This window comes from Camelus bactrianus, chromosome 19, assembly GCF_048773025.1.
Source record: "Camelus bactrianus isolate YW-2024 breed Bactrian camel chromosome 19, ASM4877302v1, whole genome shotgun sequence".
NCBI classification, from domain to species: Eukaryota; Metazoa; Chordata; class Mammalia; order Artiodactyla; family Camelidae; genus Camelus; species Camelus bactrianus.
This window is the reverse complement of record NC_133557.1, coordinates 41,643,070-41,668,465: the sequence shown is the minus strand read 5'-3', so window position 1 is coordinate 41,668,465 and position 25,396 is coordinate 41,643,070. Positions and strand designations below refer to the sequence as shown.

Below are 25,396 nucleotides of genomic sequence, written 5' to 3'. Positions count from 1 at the left end.
CAAGAAAATTCCAGGCTTTATGACAGAAGAGATGGCACTTTTTTTTTTTTTTAATCAACAGAATTCAGCAGCCAAAGCTGTAGTGGTTTGGGTTTGGGGTTTTATTTCGGTTTGTTTGGTTTTGGGGGTGGGGAAGCATTTGTAGCCACAGACTCAAAGGAGGAAGAAAGAGAGAGGGATTAACTCTCTGCAAGGAAGGTCAAAAACATAATTTACAAGTGAGGCAAGAGGAGCAGCTGTATCTGTTGGTCCGGTCAGTACTACCAGCTGGAGAATTTATCAGCAGTAAGAAAACCACATCCACCAGATGTCAAGTGATGCAACTAGAAGCCAAGGATCTGTGGACTCAGTGCAAGACTGTCCACTCTCTTTACTTCCCATGTTTCATGTTAAATAGCAGGGTGTCTTCCATAGGCCACCAGCAGGGAAAAGAGCAACATCTCCACACAAAGGACTTAACAGCATGACCGTACCCACCAGACAGGCTTCAGGCTGGCTTCAGCACTGAAGTCTGCCTCATCCACGTTCTTCTGTTAAAAAGCAATTTTAGCTCAGATCCAGCATGGAGAGGGTGAGAGAAACCCAAGTGGCCGCAAGCCATTCTTGTGTGAGGATTCTTATCAGGCTCATTTTATATTTGGGAACCATTTTGCCATTGGGAAGAAAAGAATGTTTTGAACATGTTTATTTAAATAAGCACGTTTCCACTTATTCTTTAAACCTGTGCTGTCCAGTATGGAAGCCACTAGCCACAGGTGGCCATTTAAGTGTAAACTAAGTAAAATTTAAAATTCTGTTCCTCAGGCGTACGAGCCACAGAACACAGAAAATTCTCTTAGTGTTGCTCTAAACCCATAAATCACCTTTTAAAATGAGCGATTATCATTCTCTTCTCTAAATACTATATATCAAAGCAATGTTTATGCATCCTCCTATGAAATAAGTCTACCGATACAATACAAATGCTGTATTAGGGGAGGATGAGACAAAGGTGGGAGACCTCAGTAATATTTTCACGAATGTGAGCTCCTGTACGCTGTACTCACAAAGCCCTGAGACACGACTGACTTGCTGGACAGTGTCTGGAGGCTGGTCTGGGTGGGTGTTACACAACAAATAGGCAAGAAACGATTCCTTCTTCCATGGAGCCTTAACTTGTTAACGATTCAGTCTGTATCAGACAGTGTACCTCAGAAGTTCCCTGACTTGTATTTCCAAGTGTGTAAAATCAATCATGCCCTTTACAAGAGGCTGCCCCACTTCACAGCTTTGTAATTGAGGTACTTTAAGGCCAAGTAAACATCACATGCCACAGCTGTTTCTAAAACATTTTATGAACAAGAAGAACACGAGGCCAGCATAAAATAAATCCACAGATTATGTCTCTTCCTCCCAGGCTTACCCATCATAAGTGCAGGGAAGCCAAGCAACTCAAGAGGTGCTGCGTGGATGTGTGTGTGATCGTGGTGACTCGCCGAGGGATGTGTGGCACACAGGACACAGACCTCTCACATTTGTGCAAAACACTCGGGAGCACGAGCCATGTTGTGTCTGCAAGCACATGGGCACCTCTGCCCTCACACAGGCAGGATGTGGTCCAGCCACTGGGCTAACTTGGCCTCGGCTCCCTTTAGCTGTCTGGATGCTCCTTGCAAAGTCACCCAACCCCGCAGCCCATCAGCATCACACCTACATTCTCTTCCCAATCCCCAGTTTCTTCTTTTCCAGTTACTCACAGTGGATGAAGAAGAACAAGATGGGGGAAAAAAAGGGTTTTCCTAACCTCCCCAGCTCCATCATTAAAAGCGAAAAAAGACCAGCTATCTTTCTTTGGGATTGTTAACTCTTTTTTATCAGATTCTTATAAAGACCCTGGAGCTACTGCCGAAGATAGGCTGAAAAAAATTCTGTCAGACCCACTTGTCCAGTTAGAGGTTCATGCAGTGGCTGCAAGGTTTTCAGGTTATGCCCCCATTTTCCCGCTTACCTTGGCCTTCCCATCCTGGGCGGACATGTATCCAACACACATGCTCTCCGTCGTGTGGCTCCACAGAAATTCCACTACCATGGAAGAAAACACACAGAGGCACATTCAGATCACAGATGGAAAATAAATCTCTGCTTTTTAATAGAACCGTTAAGGATAGCTTTATACTTAACATGCTCAGCTCCCTGCTTTCCATTCGCTCCTTCATAAATGTCAAGATGATTTAGTACTCCAAACTGGGTAATGCCATTTACTGTGAAATGAAAAATGTATTTCTTTCTTGTCAAAATGTATGATTATTACATGTAGAATAAATGCTCTTCTGTTTGAAACTCGTAACATTAAACACACACACATGCAGGCATGCACACTCATACATACAGTACATGGTGATTTAGTAAATGTAATATTCCATAACGTAGTTAGGTAGTTTCCTTTAAAACACACACACACCCCCCAGGTTGAGGTTTTTAAATACCATTTGCCATGAAAAGGAACCAGGAGTTCCCAAAGAAATGCTGATTCCAGGGTTGGAAAATTTTAAGTGAATCTGGAACATCTTTTTGTGCCAGAAAGTAAGGAAGTGCTCAAAGAATGATGACAACTTATCAAAAGGACCCATGGGTCAGCCTGAAGGGACTCCCACTGGCCATATCTGTGTCAATCTCAGTATCAAAGTAAATAATAATAGCAAAGAATTATTACCACAGAACAAAATTAAAACTAGTTAGCCCATGCTAACACAAACAAGTAAAGGAATAAATATAACAGAGGAGAAGAGAAAGCACTTTCTGCAGCAAAATGCTAGCTAGCATTCTCTACAAATAGAGAAGTAACAGTTAGAACACCACCCTGCTTCCTAAAACTAGTAGGTGAAAACTGGGAGAAGACAGGCTATTTACATAGTCTCAACGTCACCTCACCACAAAATTCTTATGAAATACAAAGGGGCAAAGTGTAAGTTCACTGTGGAGAGACCAATGGACTCTACTTTAGCCAAGTGATGCAAATCAGCACAGTGTGCCTCCTGATAGACACCCTGACATGCACCACCACTTCTGTGGTGTGCTTGCCAAAAATGCAGAGTCAGAATTGCATGAGGAAGCACCATACAAATCTGATACAGGAACACTACTAAATCACTGGTTTGAACTCTTTAAAACATGTCAAAGTAACAAAATACAAAGAAAGTTGAGAAATTGTTCCCATTTCAAGGAGGCAAAGGACTCATGACAACTAAACACAATGTGTCCTCCTGGAACGGAGCCTGGACTGGTAGGGGTGGGGGCACAGGTTATAAAGGACATTAGTGAGACAACAGATGGAGTTTGAAATCAGACTATGGATTAGATAATAGTGTTGTATCAATATTACATTTTATGATTTTTATAACTATACTATGATTATTTAGGAGAATGATCTTGTTTTCAAGAAAAATACACTGAAGGATAAGGAATAAAGATACCTGATATCTCCACCTCCCTCTCAAGTAGTTCAGAAAAAAGGTACACATTTCTCTGTGTGTGTGTGTGTGTGTGTAAAGGGAAGAGGGAAGGAGGAAGTGAAGATGGAAAAACCAATGGGGGAAAATGAAAACAATGAGTGAATCTGGATAAAGAAATCATGGTTATCCCCTGTAATACTTTTGCAATTTCTCTGTAAGTTTGAAATTTTATCTAAATTAAAAGTTACGGTGGGAAGCAAGATGCCAGAGTAGAAGGACGCTTATAGCTCACCCTCTCCCACAAACACCAAAACTCATATCTACGGACCTACTCAGCCAACCACGGTACCTGCCGAACTCCAGCAGAACACTGCCCTCTTCAAAAGACAAAGACGCCAAAAATCTGGTAGGAGAAAAGGAAAAAAGAAAGAAGAAAAAGCAAAACAGTGCGGGACTGATCCCACAGTGGGGGAGCAGCAAAGGAGGACTGGCGCTCATTCGCTGGGTCTCCCCTCTCCAACGGAGAGGCCAGCGGGACGGATGGGGGGCCTCTGAGGCTCAGATATGCCCTGAGCACCCCTTGACCGACAGAACTGAGTTAAACGGGCACAAAGGGTCCACGGCAGCTGGGGCCAGGGCAGGCGGCCCGAACTGGGCAGAGGACTGGGGCAGCTGCACTGAGGCAGCCCTGGGGGACTGCAGGGTGCTGTGCACTGTGGCTGGGAGGGGATACAGCGCAAACAACCTCAGTCCCCCATAAATTGCAAAACAAGCAAAGCAACATGGCTGGTGTGCCCTGGGCGGAAGGGCACCTTAGCCTTTGTCTCCTCAGACCTGCGCCACCATTACTGGCACTTCTTGCAAGAAGAGAGGTGGGGCGCGGCCACAGTTGCCATCTCCTCCTGTGCGCAGCGCCTGGGCGGGGACAGGGCTGAGACCTGAATCCGCACCGGGGGCTCCGAAACCTCCTGGGCAGGACTGAGACTTGTTTACAGCCTGAGGCAGACAGGATCTTTCTGCCTTGGCACCTCAGCGAATTTGCACCACCAAGACAAACGAGGAGCTGAGATTTGGCACAGAGCAGGGGCAGGGTCGTTCTGCGGTCTTCCCCGAGACCACCTTCGGAGCACCGACCGGAGGCGGAGTGGGCAGCTGCACAGAGCAGAGGAGCTACTGATGCTGGGAGAGGGTGGGTGGCCACCCCGTCTCCTGGCAGGAATGCAGCACCTGACCATGGTGCTGGGAGGGGGCACGATCTGCCCACCTGCCTCCCCCCAGAATGCAGCATCTGACTGCGGCATCGAAAGGGGGTGTGACCCGCCCACTCACCGGGTAAGAGCTCAGCTCCTGACCCAGTGTTAGGAGGGGGTGTGATCTACTAGCTGACAGCCACTGGGAGCAGCACAGATAAGGGTGCCAACAGAGGGCCTCTGGAAACAGCAAGCTGAGTACGCGAAACAGGGCGAAGACACAAAGACCTCTCGATAAAATCATTAAGAGCACACGGTCTCCAGGAGAACTAGATAACTGACACTCCTTAAGCCACAGTGCCAGAGAGATATGAGCAATATGAAGAAGCAGAGGAACCACTCCCAATTAAAAGATCAAGAGAAATCCCCTGAAAGCACGATCAAGGAAATAGGCACTGATGGCCTACTAGATCAAGATTTCAAAAAAGGACTGATCAAAGTACTGAAGGAACTAAAAGAAATAATGTTTAGAGATATGAAATATGTCAAAAATGAAATAGAAGCTATAAAGAAGAAACAAGTAGAATTAGTAAACTCATTTGCTGAGATGAGAGCTGACCTAAAGGCTGTACAAAGCAGGCCAGATAATGCAGAGGAATGAATAAGTGAACTAGAAAGGACAACAGAAAGCACCCAATCAGAACAGCTGAAAGAAAAACAAATAAAAAACAATGAAAACAATATAAGGGACCTATGGGATAATATGAAGCATGCCAATCTATGCATAATAGGGGTTCCAGAAGGGGAAGAAAGAACAAAGGGGATTGAAAAGGTATTTAAAGAAATCATGACTGAAAACATCCCAAACCTAAAGAAGGAATCAGATATCCAAGTACAGGAGGCTCAGAGGGTCCCAAACAGGAAGGACCCAAACAGACCCACACCAAGACATATCATAATCAAGATGGCCAGAGTCAAGGGTAAAGAAAGGATCCTAAAGGCAGCAAGAGAAAAACAAAGAATGAGTTACAAGGGAACCCCCACAAGGCTCTCAGCTGATTTCTCTACACAGACACTACAGGCCAGAAGGGAGTGGCAAGATATATTCAAAGTCCTGAATGAAAAAAAGATGCAGCCTAGGATACTCTATCCAACAAGGCTATCCTTTAGAATAGAAGGAGAGATAAAGAACTTCACAGACAAGCAAAAACTAAAAGAGTTTAGTAACACTAAACCCATGCTAAAAGAAATGTTGACAGGTCTACTCTAAATAGAAAAGAAGCAGGATGCTACAAAAATGAGAAACTTGTAACTTGAAAGGAGATAACTGCCATGAATTACAAAAAGAATAAACACAACATTGTAAAAGAAGACATCTAAATTATTAGGAGTGGGAGAGGGAAGCAAGGAAAGCCACTGTGGAAAACAGTATGGAGATTCCGCAAAAGACTAGGAATAGACTTACCATATGACCCAGGAATCCCGCTCCTGGGCATATATCCAGAAGGAACCCTACTTCAAAATGACATCTGCACCCCAGTGTTCATAGCAGCACTATTTACAATAGCCAAGACATGGAGGCGGCCTGGATGTCCGTCGACAGATGACTGAATAGAGAAGAAGTGGTGTATTTGTGTGATAGAATACTATTCAGTCACAAAAACTGACAACATAACACCATTTGCAGCAACATGGATGTTCCTGGAGAATGTCATTCTAAGTGAAGTAAGCCAGAAAGAGAAAGAAAAATACCATATGAGATTGCCCATATGAGGAATCTAAAACAAAACAAAACAAAACATAAATACAAAACAGAAACAGACTCACAGACATAGAATACAATCTTGTGGTTGCCAAGGGGGCGGTGGGGTGGGAAGGGACAGACTGGGATTTTAAAATGCAGAATAGATAAACAAGATTATACTGTATAGCCCAGGGAAATATATACAAGATCTTGTGGTAGCTCATAGCGGAAAAAAAATGTGACAATGAATATATATATGTTCGTGTTCGTGTATAAATGAAAAATTGTGCTCTACACTAGAATTTGACACAACATTGTAAAATGACTATCACTCAATAAAAAAATGTAAAAAAAAAAGGAAAAAAATGTTACAAAAAGAAAAATACTAAGACATACACAAAGCTTTGTCATCTTCAAGTACATACTTTCAAAACTCCAAGGTTTTTTTTTAAGGCATTTTTGAAGTGTTGATGCACTTCACAAAAATTTCAAAGGTCACCAGTAATCAAACTGCCTTGCTCAACACCAAATCCCCTGGATCCCAGGCCACCCATCCATTTACATCTCTGAGCTAAGTAAGCCTGGGGAGGTGAGACACAACTGTGGGATCAAGGGTCCTAGACTCTGAAGGCTTTGCCCGACATGAGGGGAGGGAAGAAGCAGTAAAGGGCAAAACTGAGTTCCTCAGATACGTGGCTCATTCCCTCATCATTAATTCATTCTCAATCCTGCCAACCTGCTCCCTGAAGAGTGCAGGAAAACAACATCACGCAATGAAGCAAGTTCTCTTCACCAGATGTTTTTTTCTTTCTCACACATCTGCTTTGAACTTCAAAAATCTTGAAGTCTAGAGCAAGATCTGGGATATACTAAATTGCCTAATAGAGCAAAGGCACTGGAGTCTTACTGAATTTCTCTAGCATAGTGACAATGCAATTGTATTTAAACGCAAAGTTAAGGCATTTCTCAAATTGTGACTCCTTATTCTTCAAATGTTAAGGCGGTAACTGCTTGTGAATTAGCCAAGAAAAATACATGGAAATAAAGTCCATGAAAGTGAAGGATAAAAACATTGCCACATTATTTTTTAAGACAATTTGAATGATTTTAATCTGCATTATTCTCTGTGAAAATACAGACTGCTTTAAGGAAATGTAATATTAAAAATTTAGACTTACAAAACAGGATAAATTGGTATACTGATAGACTACATTAAATACTTTTATACTGAAAGGTTTTCAACAAAGCTTCTAGATACAGAGTGTAGGATTTCTTAAAGAAAGTAACTCAGCGTCAAGAAGTTCAGTCTTCACTCTTTTCACAAACAAACAAAAGGCAGTATTTTTAATACCAACATTTCAAATCACTTACTAGTTCAGGGTAGCTTGAAAAATCCAGCAGGAACTCTAAAAATTTAAATTATAAAGTGCTTTTGAAAAGAAACAAACCCTATTTTATTTATTTTACTGCATGTCTTAACTCAATAATTTAATAAGCTATTAATTAATAAATAATTTAACAAACTATTTCTTGGTGGAGGACTTCAAAGAGAGAGGGAGGAACTAACGCAGAATCTATCACACGCCCGGCACTATCTTTCACTCAGCAAAGCCTAGATGGGGAACCTGAGGCTCAGAGCAGGTTAAGCATCACTGCTGAGGTCATCTGAGTGAGTACAGAAGCAGGGATTCAAACTGGACTTCTGGATTCCAAAACCTGTGATCATCCATTGTTCTCTTACTCTGAAATTTACTTAGCTTGAAAAGGTTTTATAGTTGATGGTACATATAAAGAGGATAAAATTCTTCACAAACACCAAAGGACCACAGAACATTGAACACAAACACAACTCTTATATATCTCTTAAAGAAAGCTTTTAAAACTATAACAAGATCAATACATTTGGCTATATTAAAAGTGCACATAGTATTTTCTTTTGCCACGTGAAACAAGTCAAGAGATGAGTGACAAATGGGGAAATATTTGCAATTCATAGCACAGGAAAAGGACTCGTTTTCTTAGTAGATAAGGATCTGCTACAAATTAATAAGGAAAACACAAGTATCCAAAGAGAAAGCAAAAAGGATATGAACAAAAGGGAATATGAATCACTCTAAAATGTGAAAATATGTTCTACATATCTCCTACCAAAAGAATGCTAATTAAAACCACAAGAGATCATTATTCAACTTTCAGGTTATCAGATTCCAAGCAGTTGAAACAACATTATGTCAGCTGGGGGTGGAGAAAGAGCACGTTCATACAACAGCGGGACGTGGCCGTTCGGAAACACGTTCCCGTACCTTGCGGTAGTTACTGCCTGTAAATTTGCCATGGACACTGAATTAGCAAATTCTGAGCCATTGCTCCCAAGGAAAATACAGGGTTAGGTCCCTACAAGCTCTGGTCACATTTTCAATCAATAAGTAACCTTATTTTATGTATGTTTCTGTTTAAAGCCATCTTATTTAACATATATTTCTTATAAATAATTAATCACATGCAGTGTTTATTTATACTAATACAGTAGCCACGAAGGGCTTCAGTTTCCTGACTCTGGGTAACCTGCCCATCAATTTCCCTGGCTTTCACCTTCCAGTAGCGCTGCCCTTCATGCTCTTTGTCCTGGTTGTCAACTCCTGAATCCCCACGGTTAGCTACTTTTCCAGCTTTTTCATGGCTTCATTGTGCACCATCCATGTTACTTTAGCAGTTGCTGGAGCAGCTCCCCTCCCACACAGATCGATGAATGTCCTCTTCCTTTTTCTGGATGTATAGTAATGGTATCGTTGGTTCATTAACTTTGACCTCATGGCCAACAGCACTATAACTCCTGCTTGAATGAAGTTTTCCCAACATGCACATTTTCCCCCCAAGACACCACAGCTGCTGCACTTAGGATCGCTAGACGGCACTTCAGCACTCTGCTGAGGGGGGAAGCATTTAAAACAGCGGAACCATCACCAGCAAGGACACTTGTTGACAGTATGAGAACGGAGACAGGAAAGCAGAGCCGTGCCTCATTCACCTCAGCTGGGAATGTGTATGTTGGGTCACTCACACTTTTCACCACTCTGCCCAAGCCCACCAATCACTGGGAAAACGCCAGGAGTACTGGTCTTTTGATAACAGGTGAATTTTAGCAAGTAAGAAAATTAACAAATACGGAAGCTATACATAATGAGGATTGACTATCAAAATGATATACCCTTTGACTACTTTTAGGCATTTATTCTACAGCCATGCCTTTATATGCATGAAATAACATCTTTGTATCTATATATTTATTGATTTTAATTGAAGTATAGTCAGTTTACAATGTTGTGTCCATTCCTGGTGTACAGCATAATGCTATAGTCATACAAGAACATATACATATTTGTTTTCATAGTCTTTTTCACCATAAGTTACTACAAGATATGAAATAACATCTTTACACAGATATTCAGTGATGCAGTTTTCATTAGGAAGAAACTGGAAATAGCATTGCTGCCTTTCGGTGGGACCACGTATGAACAACTATGGTACCCTATACAACGGAACACTGTGCAACAATTAAAAACAAAGGGAAAGCACCACAGGGAAGATAGGGAACCATCCACACTAAGTGTTTTTCGAACTTTTTGATCACAAACCACAGTAAAACCAAACCAAAACAGTCCCACACTCCGTCAAGTAGTACGCTCATTTCTTTGTAAGTGAAATTTATGAAAGTAATAGCCCTTCTTCACAATGAACTGGTCTATCCTATTGGGTTCTTTATAGTCTATCCACTACAGTGAAAAGATTCTGCTTGTGACTCACTAAATTAGACCTCATTAATGTGACATTTACAGTTTGGAAAAAAAACCCCACAAATCTATAAAATATATAGTTTACCTAAAAGAAATGGCAGGGTGGAGAAAGATGTGTAAAGATGGCACTGCCATTTTTGTGAAAGAAAATAAAAGGGCACCTTGATGACTATGTTTGTAAACACCTGGGGTCTCTCTGGCAGGATACCTGAGAACTGGCCACAGCGGTTACCTCTGTAGAGTGAATTGGGTGATTAAGGGAGTCGAGTAGGGGGCAACCTATTTTTTACCATATACCCCCTCTGAAATTTGTGAATTTCATCCTGTTTTCATTTATGTCTTATTTTTAAAAATTGCCCCTAGGAATCTCAATTACCCTGCTAATCTAATTTATCTATGAAGAATTAATTTCTTCCCTGTTTAGACTGTGACATTCTGAACTACTGAAATTTGATGGAATGAGATGTTACCATGTATTATTAATTGCTCTTCATGAGGATGCTTTATTATGATGGGAAACTCTTCTAATTCTTTCAAATTGTATCATGTCTCATGACTACCTAAAACACAGACATATCTTATGAAGAGGCATAAATAAGTCCCTACTTGAATTTATATTGGGCACATATATGTAGAACAAAACCTGCTATGTCCAAAGAGCAATCAAAACAAACCAAACAAAGCAAATAATTATCTCCATTCAAATTAAAAAATGTCAAAACCATGGTAAGTTTTTAAAAGTGAGAAAACATTTATTCATCTCAAGGGTAAAGCTTATTTCACAAAAATCTCTCAAAATTGTTTTAAGTCTTGATTTACAATTAAAACTCGGTCAAGAGTAGCACAAAGTTTGCTCAAGTACAGTTACACAGAAGAAAACTAAAATGTAAATCATACTCAATAAAAGTAGCATTTCTTACCATCTAGAAGTGATATGTAGAAGTCTATCATTTGTTTCTTGATGTTAGGGGCTAAATCTAAAATTCTCTCATATACTAAAAATTGAAGTTTATGATAAGAGTGTTAAAAAATGGTTCTAAGAACAATACAGTGGGTGGGCAGATGCTACAGCATAGTATCAGGATTTTCCATGTGTAATCACATGCAGGGGGCCAAGCTCCAAGCAGGGTCAATGAGTGGCCTGGAGCGGCGCGTCTGAGCTGTCTAAAATGTGAATGTGCTGTCTAAAATAACGTTTGGTGTGGTCAAGTTCAGGCTGATTTGCATTTAGAGATGATGCCCCTGGACTCTCTTTAATGACCACGCTCCTTTGGTAGTGGCTGGTGACTATTTACACCTCAACTACTGATTTGAAAAAGGCTTTTTTTTTTTTTTTTTTTCCAGAAAGCCAAAGCCCAGGGACTGTGAGGCTACTGGAAATGCCCAGATCCTGGAAAGACCTCCATCAGAAAACAACAAGTACACCCAAAGCCATGCTAAGTTACTGAGTGGGTTTAACATGTGAAAGATGCACATGGGGGTTGGGCAGGACTCTTCTCCACCAGGTGACTTCACAGCAGGTCACATGACACCAGCACAGTGTGAAAAAGGTCAATGCTACGGATCCTGTTCTAGTGCCGGAGAACAGATTAGGTGAGGATGTGCTGTACTTGTGCCCCTTGAGAATGACAAGTTAATGGCCTTACGGGACATTCAGAATGGATTTGTAGCTAATCCTAGAGGCTAGCCTTTCTGGATTGGAAAGTTGAATTTAATGCTTTGGAACAAATGAATTCACTGATGGGTGTAATGTCCAAGAGCAATCTCACTTCAGCCCAGTGCCACCCCCCCCTGCACGAGACAGCCTTTAGCCCCTGTGCAAGGTCTGCCTCCTCGTGACGTTTAAATCACCACCTTTACTGGTTAATCTCAGGGCTACAAGCTACCCCTTGCATCATGCTTCCCCTAGGACACCCCTTAATCTTTCAAAATGATTTGCGAGTCATGCTGTTTAAGTCAAACAAAGTTTCCTTACCAGGGTTGCAAGCTAGTTTTTTTCTATTCAAACAAAGCAGCCACCTCTTTTATTTTTCTTTTTTAAAGGTTGCTCTCCAGTTGTTGTTAACAACCCTCAGCTGCACTGGCTCCTGTACCCATTTAAAACTTCTCTGCCTGGCTTCATATCCCAGATTTTCTTGCAAGGAAAACAGAACTCTCAAATCAGAACCGTCTTGGGCTGGGCAGTTGCCAAGTCAGCTGCTGCTCCTTAACCCCAGGTCAAACGGTTTACCCTTGGACATTTTGCACAGTGTCTAAGTTACTCCTTATTGAATAAACACAAATTCATTGTTAAAATGGGAAGAATGTAAATAGAACAATCTCTTCTTATCTCTGTAGATTCTTCCCCCCTCGTTGGTAGGTTCTTTATAACCCAGTAGAGGGCTCATTCAAGGATGCTTTACTGTCCTGACACGGAATCCTTAAGATTCATATAGCGCATGTCCCACTATGGCCATGAAGTAGCTTTGAGTTGGCTTGCTTCCCTGAAAAACTTTCACCACTGAATTGTCTTGGGAGCTATAGGGATAGAGTTCTTTAGAACCTCAGTTACACTGAGCCAAGGAAATAATTATTCTCTCTTTCCAAGACTTACTCTGACTTGTTCAAGACTAAAGAAAGATGTTGACTGAAAAAGGAAGAGAGGGATGTGGGTCAAATAGTAAAACAAGCCCCGAAGGACATTTCAATTCTCTTTCTGTTTTATCATTTTATTGTATTCGAAACTGCTGGAAAGAAGGGGCCAATGGCTGGGACTCAGCAGTTCTCTGCTAAAAAGAAAAGCACTCAGTGAAACTATACTGAAACAAGATTTCATTCATTCAACAAATATTTTTTTAGGATTTATTTCATGCTAAGGTGAACTCCATTACCCTGTGAGTAGATGAAAATTGACTATAAAATTTGTCAAAATGTTTTTCTGGGAGTTTCAGGAGAACTACAGTAATAAGAATTATATAATCACTAGAATTCTATTCATAAATCTTTGTATTCTTTATTTCAGATGGAAACTCTGGCCAAAAAAAAATAAAATACTGTATGGTTAGATTATAGCTAGAAGTATACTTGATGGAGAAGAAAATTACAGATGAAAAGCTACTTGCAATTTTTTTAAGTGTATTAGTAATATTTAATGGAAGAAAAGTTCTCTTATAAAGCAAAACAAGTTATACCTACTTATAATCAACATCTTGGTATTTTAAAAATGAAAACCAACTCTGAAAAATATAAATCTCATAGCACTACCTCAACAGATTAATGCAACTCAATTGTTGAAAAGTTTAAATATTATGTCTGCCTTATTCACTTCACATCTAAGAATAAATTACTTAACTTGCTTCTTTCCATCTGATACTTAAATAAGAACCAAAAAGCCCGCCTATTTTTTAAGACTATAGTGAAGATGTAACAATCCCAAAGCATTGCTGAGGCACTAAGGAAAAAAGCTTCCTACCATGACACTGGACCCTCTTCTAAAACAAAGTTTTAGTTGTATTTTAAAGACAAGGTATTAATGTCAGATAATCAATTATAAGTACCTCTTTTCCCACTACCAGCCTAATAACTAATTTGCCTTCTCTTGAGGGTGATTTTTACGATCGTGCGAGCCCAGAACGCCGAGTCACAAGTGCTCACAGTGACATGTGCCGTAGAGTGGAAATAAGTGACATTGCTGGGCCCTGAGAACGAAGCCCCTTTGAGGTGCATGTGTTTATATGTGTGCACATATATGTTTATATGTGTGCACCAACTTTTTTTAATGCCAGTAAAACCAAAAGGCGGTTTGGAATTTTAAGTTACAGTAAAATGACCTTTTATCTTTTTACTGTTCCAGGAAGCATCAATTCAATCTAACATTTTTTATTTTTAAACCATAGCAAGTTTTCATAACAGTGACAAGAAGAGAACTCGATCGTGAACTGCTCCTGTTCTGAAGAGAGAGGGGAGAGGCTACCTTTAAGTTTTAACTGGTAACTGAAGACCAGTGGACCTGACAGAGCTAAGTCTAAAACATAAAGGGATTCGTTCCCCTTTCAGGTAATTATGTAAGAAACTGCAAAAATTCTCACAGAAGAAATCACCTGGCATACCATTTATAGAAAGTTCAGACAGGCCCACGTGGGGACCTTCAAAGATACAGGTAATGGGCAATTTCTTAAGCTGGGTGGTGGGTCCACAGGTGTTCATTTTATGATTATCCTTTATAACTTACAAATTTATTACATTCTTCTTTTAAAAATATATGAAACATTTCCTAGTAAAGATGAAAAAACGGGAAAAAGGAGTAGCTGGACAAGTAGAAGCAATATCATGTACAAAATGTAATCATCAGCATGTGAACGTATTCCTGGATAGCAAAGCACCTGACGTCAGCCTCTGAGTGAGGTGATGGTGACCTGATAGGAAAGTAACAGTTACCACGTGTGCTCATCAGATGATCAAGAGTGAGCTGAGCTGTGTGCCTTAAATCTATTTAGGAAGATGGACTCCAATCAACACAGACAGGCTTGGCGCAAAGGCCGCTGGCCAAGTACATAGCCTTTTTACCCCTGGGAGCCCCTACACCTCCTATCTTGAATTACTCAAGATTTTCCTTAAATATATGGAGTCTGTTTCACATTGATCCACATATTGCTTCCTATTAAGCACTCTGAGGCAGGAGACCCTGAACTTCACAGGGTCTGTCAGGCTCCAAGAGAAAAATGCACCCGTATAGTGAAATTGACTGTTCATGCCATGTTTTTGCATATATTCTAATTACTTGTATTGAATTGTATGCTTAAAATGGGAAAGAACTAATTTTTCCCACTGGAAGGCTTGATGTGCCTTTGTTCACACAACTATTAAGCATACTATATGCAGCAGCCTCAATAAAGCACTTCTGCAGGGGCCTGGGAAGCACATGTAATTGCATTTTAGGTAAAAATATATTGTTTTTTTTCTCTAAAAGCAGAGAAAATTAATTCTTTTCAGCTGTCTCATTCTAGGGGCAAGCATTTGCTTTGTGTTAAAGCTGTGATTTGTAGGCTGGGCTTTGCCAGCATCTCATGATCTGGGGGGTGGGAGGTGGTAGGATGGGTGTTGCAAACACATTCATGTCCAAATTGTCCTTTTTCAAGGCCGTTTGCAAAGGCTGTCTTCTGGGATCCGTTTAAACTGTCTCCAGCTCTTCTTGTTCCCGGACACTTGTCATTATCGAACATTTCCGAACCATATTGTTTGTTTTTTAAGAGCATGTGAAGCTATTTTATGTGACATTTCATTTTTCTGGAAAAGTGGTCAATTTCATTAAAAACTTCTGCTAAATAATCAGTAAAGAAATTCCATTTGGCACTTACTGTACTCATCCAGTAATTACTGGGTGCCTGCTACAGGGATGGGTACAAAGCTGGATAAGAATACAGTCCTTGCCCTCAAATGATTCACAATCTAGTGGTGTGATTTTCAGAGGCAGTGGAATCTTTTAACAATTAGAAAGAGATTTCAAACACCTCCATGTGAGTCGCTGGGGCTCAAAGACCTGTGATCTATTCCTTTCAAATAACTGAGTTCAGAAAAAACGGTTAAGAAGTGCTAGCCTAGAGGGAGGGGCAGACATTTTAATGGATATCTAGGATGTCATGGTGACTGCTAGGAAGGATGGAAATCGCATGGTGCAAAAAGCACACAAAGATGGAACAAATCACCTGGGAAAAGGGCTTCCAAAGGACTCCAAGGAGAGTCCTCTTTATCCTGGGTCTTAAAGAAGGAATGTAATTAGCTCCGGGCTTTCCAAGCACATGTGAAAGTTACTGGGGGAAAACCATGACCCTCTGGAAGAAGACCAACCAATGTGATGCTGCCAGAATCTGGCGCATCGGGAACGAGTGGAAGAAAGGAAGGACTAGTTGGAAATGACACTGAAAGCGTGTTCTGGGGTCAGATCAGGAGAGGGCTTTTGCATCAAGTTATTTGGGCTTTTCCCATTTATCTTCTAGGGAAATGACCAGCAGAGCTAGGAGTGAATGCAAGTGTGTGTGTGTGTGTGTGTGTGTATGTGTGTGTGTGTACACATAGTACAAGGGGTGAAGGATGGTAGGCAGAGATGATAAAAAGTTGATGAATCAAGAAGCAGCACGTTAAAGTTGCAATAAAATTAAAATGTACGATTTCAAGTTAGAGTTCTAACAAGAGTCAGGAGGAAAAGGGATTGGGGAGTGGTATGAACAACATTTTTCATTTTTTACCGAGAAGTCACAAGTTACTGACTAATCAAGACACAGAAGCACGAGCACATTCTGTAGAGTGAAGGAGACTCCTGCGAGAACAACCAGACTCAGAGGCCAGTGGCTCTGGGAACAGGGCGGCGAAGGTGCCTTTCACATCTTCTGTCCTTCCATGCGGCATTTACTTTTTCACCACATGCTGAACATACGTACCTTCTTAAAACAAAAAAGGTAAACACCCACATCGTCTGTAAGTTGATCGTAGCCTATGTTCACCAGGTTTTAGTTGATAAACTCCACAAACATCAATTCCTCTAGTTAACAAATGGCAAGATTTCATTTATTTCATAAATTGACACTTTGTATTTCATTCTTCTTGAGATAGAGACTAGGCATCAGTTTACAAATTACTACCTTGGTGATATAAACTCTTTTACATGAGCTAAAACTCTATGATTTATCCTTAAATATGCATTTCTATCTGACACCACCAGAAATGAAAGGACAACCAAAAACCCTTACGATTTTCAGGATTAACTTGAATAGGCAAGAGTCCAGGATCAGTGAAGAACTGAAACTCCACCCTAGCAACAGTCCACAAAGGAGTTTTAATAACTGTCTCTGCCCTGCCCCCAAGTACTAAAGATTCTTCTTGAGTTTTTTGGAGGGCCCAGGTACACCCTCTGCATATTTTAAAAACAAATTCCCTACTACTTAGCTGTGGAAGATATTCGAAGGATTCAACAGTAATTCAGATACCAAAGAAGCAAGTGGCTATTTGTTTAACAAAAGGCGGCCATTAAAAAAAAAAGAACATTTTCCAGCAGCAACCCGGTACAAGTGTAGTGGACGGAAGGAGAAAGAAAGAAGAGCAAGAAAAACAGTGAGGCTAGTGATCAGACTCCAAGTGGAGAAAGAGGACCTTTATATAAAAGTGCATTTTTTTGATGAGCAAGAGGAGAGATTTTATGAAAAATTTGGGGGCTTTTATAGAAAAAATCCTTTTTATACTCATAAGAAATGCTCAGTCTTCTATTTCATAGACTCATGGAACCTCAGGAATTCACAACAATTATATACTCATAGAACCTACAGCAATTCTCAACAATCATACAACATAGATCAGGTACCATCCACACTTGATAAAAGTAAATTTATACAGAGGGTTGAACGACCACAGCTCCTGATGACTTACAGTGCTTATATAAAAAAGAGATACTTAAGAGAAGAATGAATGAACAGAGTGGTTTAATCATACAGTGGAATACCATACAACAATGAAAACAAACTACTGCCACAAGTAACATGGGGGACTCTAACAGGCTTAGTGTTGACTGAAGACAGTAGACACAAAGAATACATATTCTATTATTCCATTTATACAAAATATTAAATCAAATAGAACTAATCATGGTGTTAGAAGTCAGCATAATAGTTAACTTTGGAGGGGGTAGAGACTGGGAGAGGTTATGTGGGAGCTTTTGAGGTTGCTGTAAAGTTCTATTTTTTATCTAGATGCTGGTCACATAGGTGGGTTCAGTATGTAATATTTGCAAAGCAGCTGCAGTTAATAATTTATGGTATGTATATGTACGCCTGAATGACTCTGCTGTACACCTGGAACTAACACTGTAAATCAACTACACTTTAATAAAAAAATTAAGAAAAAAAATATTTTGTGCACTTTTCTGAATGAACATACACTTTGATTAAAAAAAAATTAAAAAATAAAATATAGGGTCCCCTGCTAGCTTATGTGGCACCTTTACACAGATTTTTTTAAATGCCCCCTCTGGATGAATGAATTAGAAAAAGGCACACCCATGGGCAGAGGCAGCCAAATAAGCTGGCAAGTGGAGGGTGGGCTGGGTTCCATCTTGACTAGACACAAAGCCACACATCTGGATGGACATCTGCAAATCTGCAGAACACTCGTTCTCCCTTCCTCACCACCACTTTATGAGAAGGGCAGGGCAGACATCCTGACTGTACAGCTGAGGAAGTGGCACAGAACAGTGAGACTGATGCACGAGGGGGTCACAGCAAATGAGTGATGGATCCAGGGCGGACTTCTAGGCCAGTAGCTCTTCACATGATTCTGATTCCTGTTTGGGAGGGGAACAGGAGGAATCTTCTTTCTATGTTACTGTGTATATTGTTAGGGGTCATCTCAAATGCTCTGTGGATTAAGGCAGGGGATACGCGTATGTCTGATGTTCTTAATGTCGGGCTTCAGTAAAGGTGCTAGGTCCTAAGCCCATTTGAAAAATATGCTATAAGTGGATACTCAGAAATGAAGATCCATCTTTCAGATTTTACCTAGGCAAAAAGATCAGTAGAATAGAGATGTTTACCTATCAGTAGAGCATCCTGGCCCAGCCAAAGGTTAAAATATCGACTTAAGGATATACACCTTTCCATCTCTTGAGAAAATGAGAGAGAAAAGACACACAACATGTATGTCTGACTTACCTAGAAGTGTCTGCTTATTCTGGGAGGAGTTAGGCTCCGCAGAACATCTGCAGGACCGGAGAACTATCACTCCTCCAAGCACACCATCTTCACTGGCCAGGAAAGGTGAACCTACACAGAAATGATTAGTGGTCATTTTCAGTTAACTTTACTTTTTTCGTTTTCATTTTGGATTACTAGAACAAATAGGTCATAGGAACACGATCTTGAAAGATGCCCATTTTCTGACACTGGCCATTGTTCATACCTCACAGAGGCTGGATGGTAAAGGCAGGCTTGCGCCCGACCATGGGCTGTTTGGCAAAGACAGTGCCAGATGCCGCCAAGAAGACCTGCTTCGGGGCGGAGTGTGCATGACTGTATTTAAAACAGAACTGGAAACACTACCAGATTAAAGGACCAAAACACAAATACAGGAAAAAATGCTCAGCAACTCCCTTTGATCAGCTCTTAAGGATCACTTACCAGGCTCTCCCTGCTGTCAGGGGCATGCCACCAAAAGCTTTGATTTACTACCTTAAATTCAATTTTAAACAATAAGCCACAAACTTTATTACAAACATTTAAAAATGCTCCTGATGGTTCACACAAATGAGGGTGAAACTGCATTTCTATTATGAGAGTCTGGTGGTTAGAAATAGCCGTGCCTCACAGAGATCTCACACACTGAACCCCTGTGAGCGTTTCAGGAACATTGCATTTTAAAATCCCTCATTTTTCCTCCCCAAGGACATCTTCCTCGAACATCTGGCATAGCAAGTGAGCACGTGGAGAACAAATGCAAAATTAACCCAGGCACTATCAAAGAAAGTAATAAAAATAAAAATCAGCCCAATTGGATTTGGGGGTGGGGGAAGCTTCTGGTTAAACTTAGCAGATTAAACACATGCATTTATCTTCACTCCTTTCTCAAATCCCAGCAAACTGAGGTGAAAGGAAGAAGAAAAGGCACGGCCCAATGAGGACAGAAAGACAAGACCTTTTAGAAAACAGAAAGAAGACAGACAGCTGCTCATCTAGCAGACCTGGGAAAGCTGAAACCCAAGCTTCCGTGGCGGGAGTAGGGGTGAGGCTGATTGGAGTTGCGGGGATACCTATAAGGAACCACCCAGTTTTGTCATAAAATCCCAAAGGATCAGCAATTGGAGGCTTCAAGTTCTTCTGAAGGCAGGGGTGAAGGGTGAGCTTGAAATAAAGACAGTTGGTTGAGAGTGTCCAACGCATCCTGCAGGGGTCCGAAAACTCTGACCTGCCTGGTTTGTATCCTGGTTTTGTATTGTTGGTGAGCTAAGAATGCTTATTTTACATTTTTTTTTAGTTATTTTTAAAAGGAGAAAGAGAGAGAGGAGGAAGAGGAGGAGAAGAAGAGTATGTGATAGAGACCACAGTGTAGCCCAGGAAATCTAGAATCTTCCCTCTCTGGTTCTTTACAAAGTCAGCCTACCCTTGACCTCGAGCCCCAGAGTCCTGCCTAGCGAGAAAGTTACTCCTCCCAAACCCTGGAGAAACCAGAATATTTACTCTCTAGAGAGAGAGGCTGAGCCAGAGGGACCTGAGACTTGGGGACATCAGGCTGAGCCCAGGGCAGGAGGGAGGCTCCACACTGAAAACAGGGGCTGAAGTGGACTCTTTAAGTTAAACAGTGAAAAAACCAGCTCCCTTCACCCACAGGCTCCCAGGATGCAAAGAGTTAACCTGATAATCCTCCAAGCCAGAGACTGGATAATTCCTTTCCAGTGCCCCAGACAGCTCAAGAGCAAAGACCTACCTGAGAGACCCTAAAAAAATAGCTTGTCCTGGCCTTATGGTGAAGGCTTCCAGATGACAAGTGTGATTCATACACAGAAGGACTGCAGTCCAGCTTCTAGGTGCTTAAACTGTTACTTAACTGTTAAAGAGTATAGACAACCTAGGATTGCCAGGTTAGGCTGCTAGGAAGCATGAAAACCAAAACAAGCAGAAAGGTAACAGAAGAAAAACAGGCAAATGCACTGAGCAGAAGAAAAATTAAAAAAAAAAAAAGTCAAAAAGACAGAGATGAAAAATAAGAGAAAAAAATTTTTTTAATCAGAAGAACAGGCCAGAAGATCCAACATCTGAACAAGAGGAGTTTCAAAGAGAGAAAATAAAAGAAATGAAGGGGAGGAAATGTCAAAAAAAAAAAAAATTGCAAAATAATTACAAGAACTGAAGGATGAGTGTTCAGACCGAAAAGATTCATCAACCTCCCAGCACAGCTCCTGGGATCCCTGTAGCTCCCCCAAGCTCAGAGCCTTCTATCTCTGCCCTCTCCAGTGACTCAGTACTTCAAACCACATCAACTCCTGTCAGTTCTCTGCATTGCTCCTGTACCTGCCTCCACCCCATCACTCCCACAAACGTGACCCTCGGTGTTCTCTCCCTGTCCTGGAAACACTGCAACAGGCCCCAGTCTAGCCTCCCTGCCCTAGTCACTCACCTCTCTGGAGTACTTAATTCAATACACATGTACTATGTGCCAGGACTCATCGAGGCACTAGGGACATGGCAATGAACAAATGAAGTACCTGCCCTGGGGACACGGCAATGAATGAATGAAGAGCCTGCTCACATCTAGTTGGGCAGGTGCGAAGACAAACACTGACTCAAACACAAGACCCTGTTTTGAGTCTCAAGGTAGTATCTCTGTGGTATTAAGTAAGACACACTAAAAACAGAAATTCTATGCTTCAGTTTCTTCAATTACAAATTACAGATATTAAAAGATATCTTTCTGGGTTGTTGTAAGGGTTGAGTTTATATATATATATGAACTTTGTAACCTCTGAGGTGCTATTTAAACATTTGGTGGTAGTAATATTAATGGTGGGAACACACTTCAGCATTGTGCTCGTTCTCAAAGATTATCACGCTGAACGAGATCTATTACTGTACCTACTTGATTAACCTTCCACAACTGCTGGATGAAGTGCTCAGCTGACATTCTGTGATTAGACAGATGGTGGTGGTGCTAGAAAATCTATTTCCCAAGTTAAAATGTTAAACAGTGTCTATATAGAAGGAAACACTTTCTTATTCTTACCAGTAAGAAAAACTGACATAGAGTGTTATGTTGGGGACTGTGACAAGTGCTTTCTATAATCAAATAGCAAATGGGCGGGGGGCAAAAATTAACTAAAACAATCCACAGTTCCATGTGCAAGTAGTTGCATAAAAAAAGAAAGAAGATAAAGAAACAAAGAAATAATAAAAATTAAGCTTATTTCACCCTACTAAAATGTCTCAAATAGGTTCTTTAAATACTCAGATTTGTAGCTGCTATGGAATGAAATTATAACTACAGATGGTAAGAAACATATTCACTGTGATCAAATGTGTGTATTCTGGATTTCATTTAGATTGTTAATCCAGACTGTAAACAAAGGAGATACCTAGTTATTGTATTTGTGCCATAATCTTTAAGAATGAAAAATCTGAAGAAATTTTAAAAGCGAATCCCTGTAAGTATTGAAGGAGAGAAATTAATGGGAATATTAATCCATATTGTTTTGATTGCTAATGCCAGAATCCCAATTAAAATGATTTTAAACAAAAAGGAGGGTTCACTGGCTCATAAAATCCAAGAGAAAAAAAAAATCAAACTTCTGGAAGGGTAGGATGTGATGGGTTTCAGGAACAGCTGGAAACAGCTTCCTCTCTGGATGGCGATGGTCATCTACAGACAGCTCCAGAGCAGTACACCTAACACAACTTTCACCACCAGAGAGACTTCCTCTACCAGTGTTAGCATTCTTAGAGCCCATCAATCAGACTTAGGAAGAGAGGGAAATCTGACTAGCCTGGCTTTAGGTTAGGGGCTGAGCCTAGAGCAATCCACTTTGTCCAAGAGTCCAGTGGAGTGGGGTCATAGACAGAAAAATCCAAAGATGTTTACAAAACACAAATGGATAGGAGACACTACCAGGAAATTGGTGCTGTCTACCTGAACTTAGACAAGACACTTCTCTGAAACTTGCTTCCTCCCTTCATCTGAAAAACTAGAAGACTAGACTAGTAATCTCTGATGTCTCTACAAGTCCTAACAGGCAGGAGTATTTTAAGTTTTAAAGACTCGTGTCTACCCACAAGCAGCAACCAGCCATTACCTGACGCCAGCAAGCCAAAGCATTAGAGCTCCGTTTGTAAAACCTGATACAGAACTTCCTCTTCAATATGTGAGGACTTACCAAGAGAATAACTCTACAGCCAGAAGGTAGTTGTTAATGTACCATCTTCCTGTTACATTTAACAAAGAATTTCTATCTTTTAAATACAACTCTGTGCATTGTTTTCTTCTTTTTAATGTCTAAATGACAAATCACTTGAGCACTATTTTCCCTTTGAGAAATTACACATATATTTAGAAAAAGAAATAGACTGACAAAGAGAGAGATGGTTTGGAGGTCAAGTGAGTGAGAAAATGAAGGACTGGGGGATAATGAATGTTCCCTACTAAAAACACATACCTCTAACTCCAAAAGAAAAAGAGAGATTATAAATATTCTTTAGACACAAAAGCTGGATAACTGTTTAAACTTCCTGAAAGACCAAAGACCTTTTCTCTGAAGATGCACTTAAGTTAGTTAACATAACTTTCATGGATGTGAAGTTTAACAGAATTACATGAAGACCACATAACACACTGAGGGAGTCCATCAGTAAGTTCAGGTGACAGCTTCATTAAGGAAGTGCCACTATATTCCACCTCTGAGACGTCTACAAGAGCGCGCCATCACCCTGTAAGATGTACATTAACTTAACTGCATCCTCTCATTTCCTGTTCCCACAAAAATCCCAATGGAATGATTATTACTCCATTCATTTGACAGATGAGAAACCAAAGTAATGAAAGGAAGAAGGGAGGCCCAGGAAGGTGAATGACAGGCCTGCAGAAACACTAAGAGGAAGTGGGGAGAGAGGCACCAAACCACGGATCCAGATCCTCTCACCACAAAGCCTGACAGCATACCTGCTCCTCGAAAATGCACCTCCACTATAGCTCAAGGGTCATCGTTCTGTGCGGTTTTCTGATCACAAGCATAGTTTTAAAGACTCCAATTTAACTCCTTAAAGAGGAAGAGTTGAGCTGAGTTGGGTTGGGTTAAATGTAGCCAATGGCCCTCCTTATCTACCAATGTTTGAAAGGTAGGAAAAGTCAACTTGTTTCAGAACAGAAAATTCTAAACTATAATCAGAACATAAACATATCAGAGACATTCAATCTTTCGAAAAACTTTCTGATTCTGCTACAAAGATTAGGAACATGAAACCAAATTAAGGATTCCATTAAAGCCTCTGCTTCTTGGTGAAACCAAACCATGCCCCTTCTACTGTTCTAGAAATGATAGATTTTTTTTTTAAGTTTGACACAGGGTTTCTGTCCTGAAGGGAACAATTCAGCTGAGGAGAAGACAATACATTTCAAAAATCATGAAATCAATTCAAGACGGACCAGGAGGTGTCTTCTTTTCCTGAATATTCTGGCCCAGCATTCTATCTGCACGTGGAGGGATCCACTTAAGCAAAAGGATAGGATGAGAATGAATCCCTGACAGAGAAGCAGGTGAGACTGTCCTATAGAGAACTGAAGACTCACTGCAGGGGAAGCCAAAGGGCCAGCTTCCAAGCCCTGGCCCTGGAACTTTGCCCGCTAACCTCTTAACTCTCAGACTCTGCCAGGTCCCTCCAGACTGCTGGGGGTTGCAGAGGACACCCTTCTCCCCAGTTCCAGGGGTCAGAACTTCTATCTCCAGGAGCCTCCCAAGGCAGAAATGGTGATAGTGGCTGAAGACAGGGGCCCATACCAGGTAAACTGGCCTCCATGGGGATAGGGTGGGTGGTGTAGATTCATACCTGCTTATTAATGCTAGACTAGCAGTCATGAATTTGAGAAGTATAGCAATCATTCAACGAATGTTTCATATTTTGTAAATATTTGCCTTAAAATATTTATATCCACCTTGTGTCAAGTACTGTTTGGGGGCCTTCAGTATGCAATGATTAAAGCAAAATCTGTCTCCAATGTGATCTGAATGTCTGTGTCCCCTCAAAATCGTATGTTGAAAATCTAATGCCTAATGTGATAGTGTTAGGAAGTGGGACCTTTGTGGTAGGAAGTGGGATATTTGGGAGGTGAGTAGGTCATGAGGGCAGGGTCCTCATGAATGTGATTAGTGACCTTATAAAATAGGCCCAAAAAAGTTCCCTTGCCCTTTCAGCCATGTGAGGATACAATGAGGAGTCTGCAGACTGGAAGAGGGCCCTCCCCCAACCATGCTGGCAACCTGATCTTGAACTGCCAGCCTCTAGAACTGGGAGAAATACATTTCTTTATATTTTTAATAAATCACCCAGGATGTGCTATTTTGTTGGAGCAGCCCAAATAGACTGAGATACCAAGTCCTCTATGACATGACAGACAATAAACAAATACCATCAGTGGTAGAGAGGACAATGAAGCAGCAAAAGGGAGATACAGTGATGCACAGAGACTATTTTAATCAGGATGGTCAGAGCCAGCTTCTCTCTCCTGGGATAATGATAA

At 40.9% G+C, this 25,396-nt stretch overlaps 1 protein-coding gene across 7 annotated transcripts in view; it reads right to left on the bottom strand.

Moving 5' to 3' along the window:
- TASP1 (taspase 1) overlaps window positions 1-25,396 on the bottom strand; it is a 261,040-nt gene that overhangs the window by 75,357 nt on the left and 160,287 nt on the right. For 5 of the 7 annotated variants that reach the window (XM_074347862.1, XM_074347859.1, XM_074347863.1 and 2 more), the window contains 2 exons: window positions 18,835-18,945; window positions 1,988-2,061 (listed from right to left, as the gene is read on the bottom strand). In XM_074347862.1, the coding sequence (XP_074203963.1) occupies window positions 1,988-2,061; window positions 18,835-18,945 (185 nt within the window). The other 2 variants (XM_074347861.1, XR_012500776.1) reach the window with 2 other exon arrangements.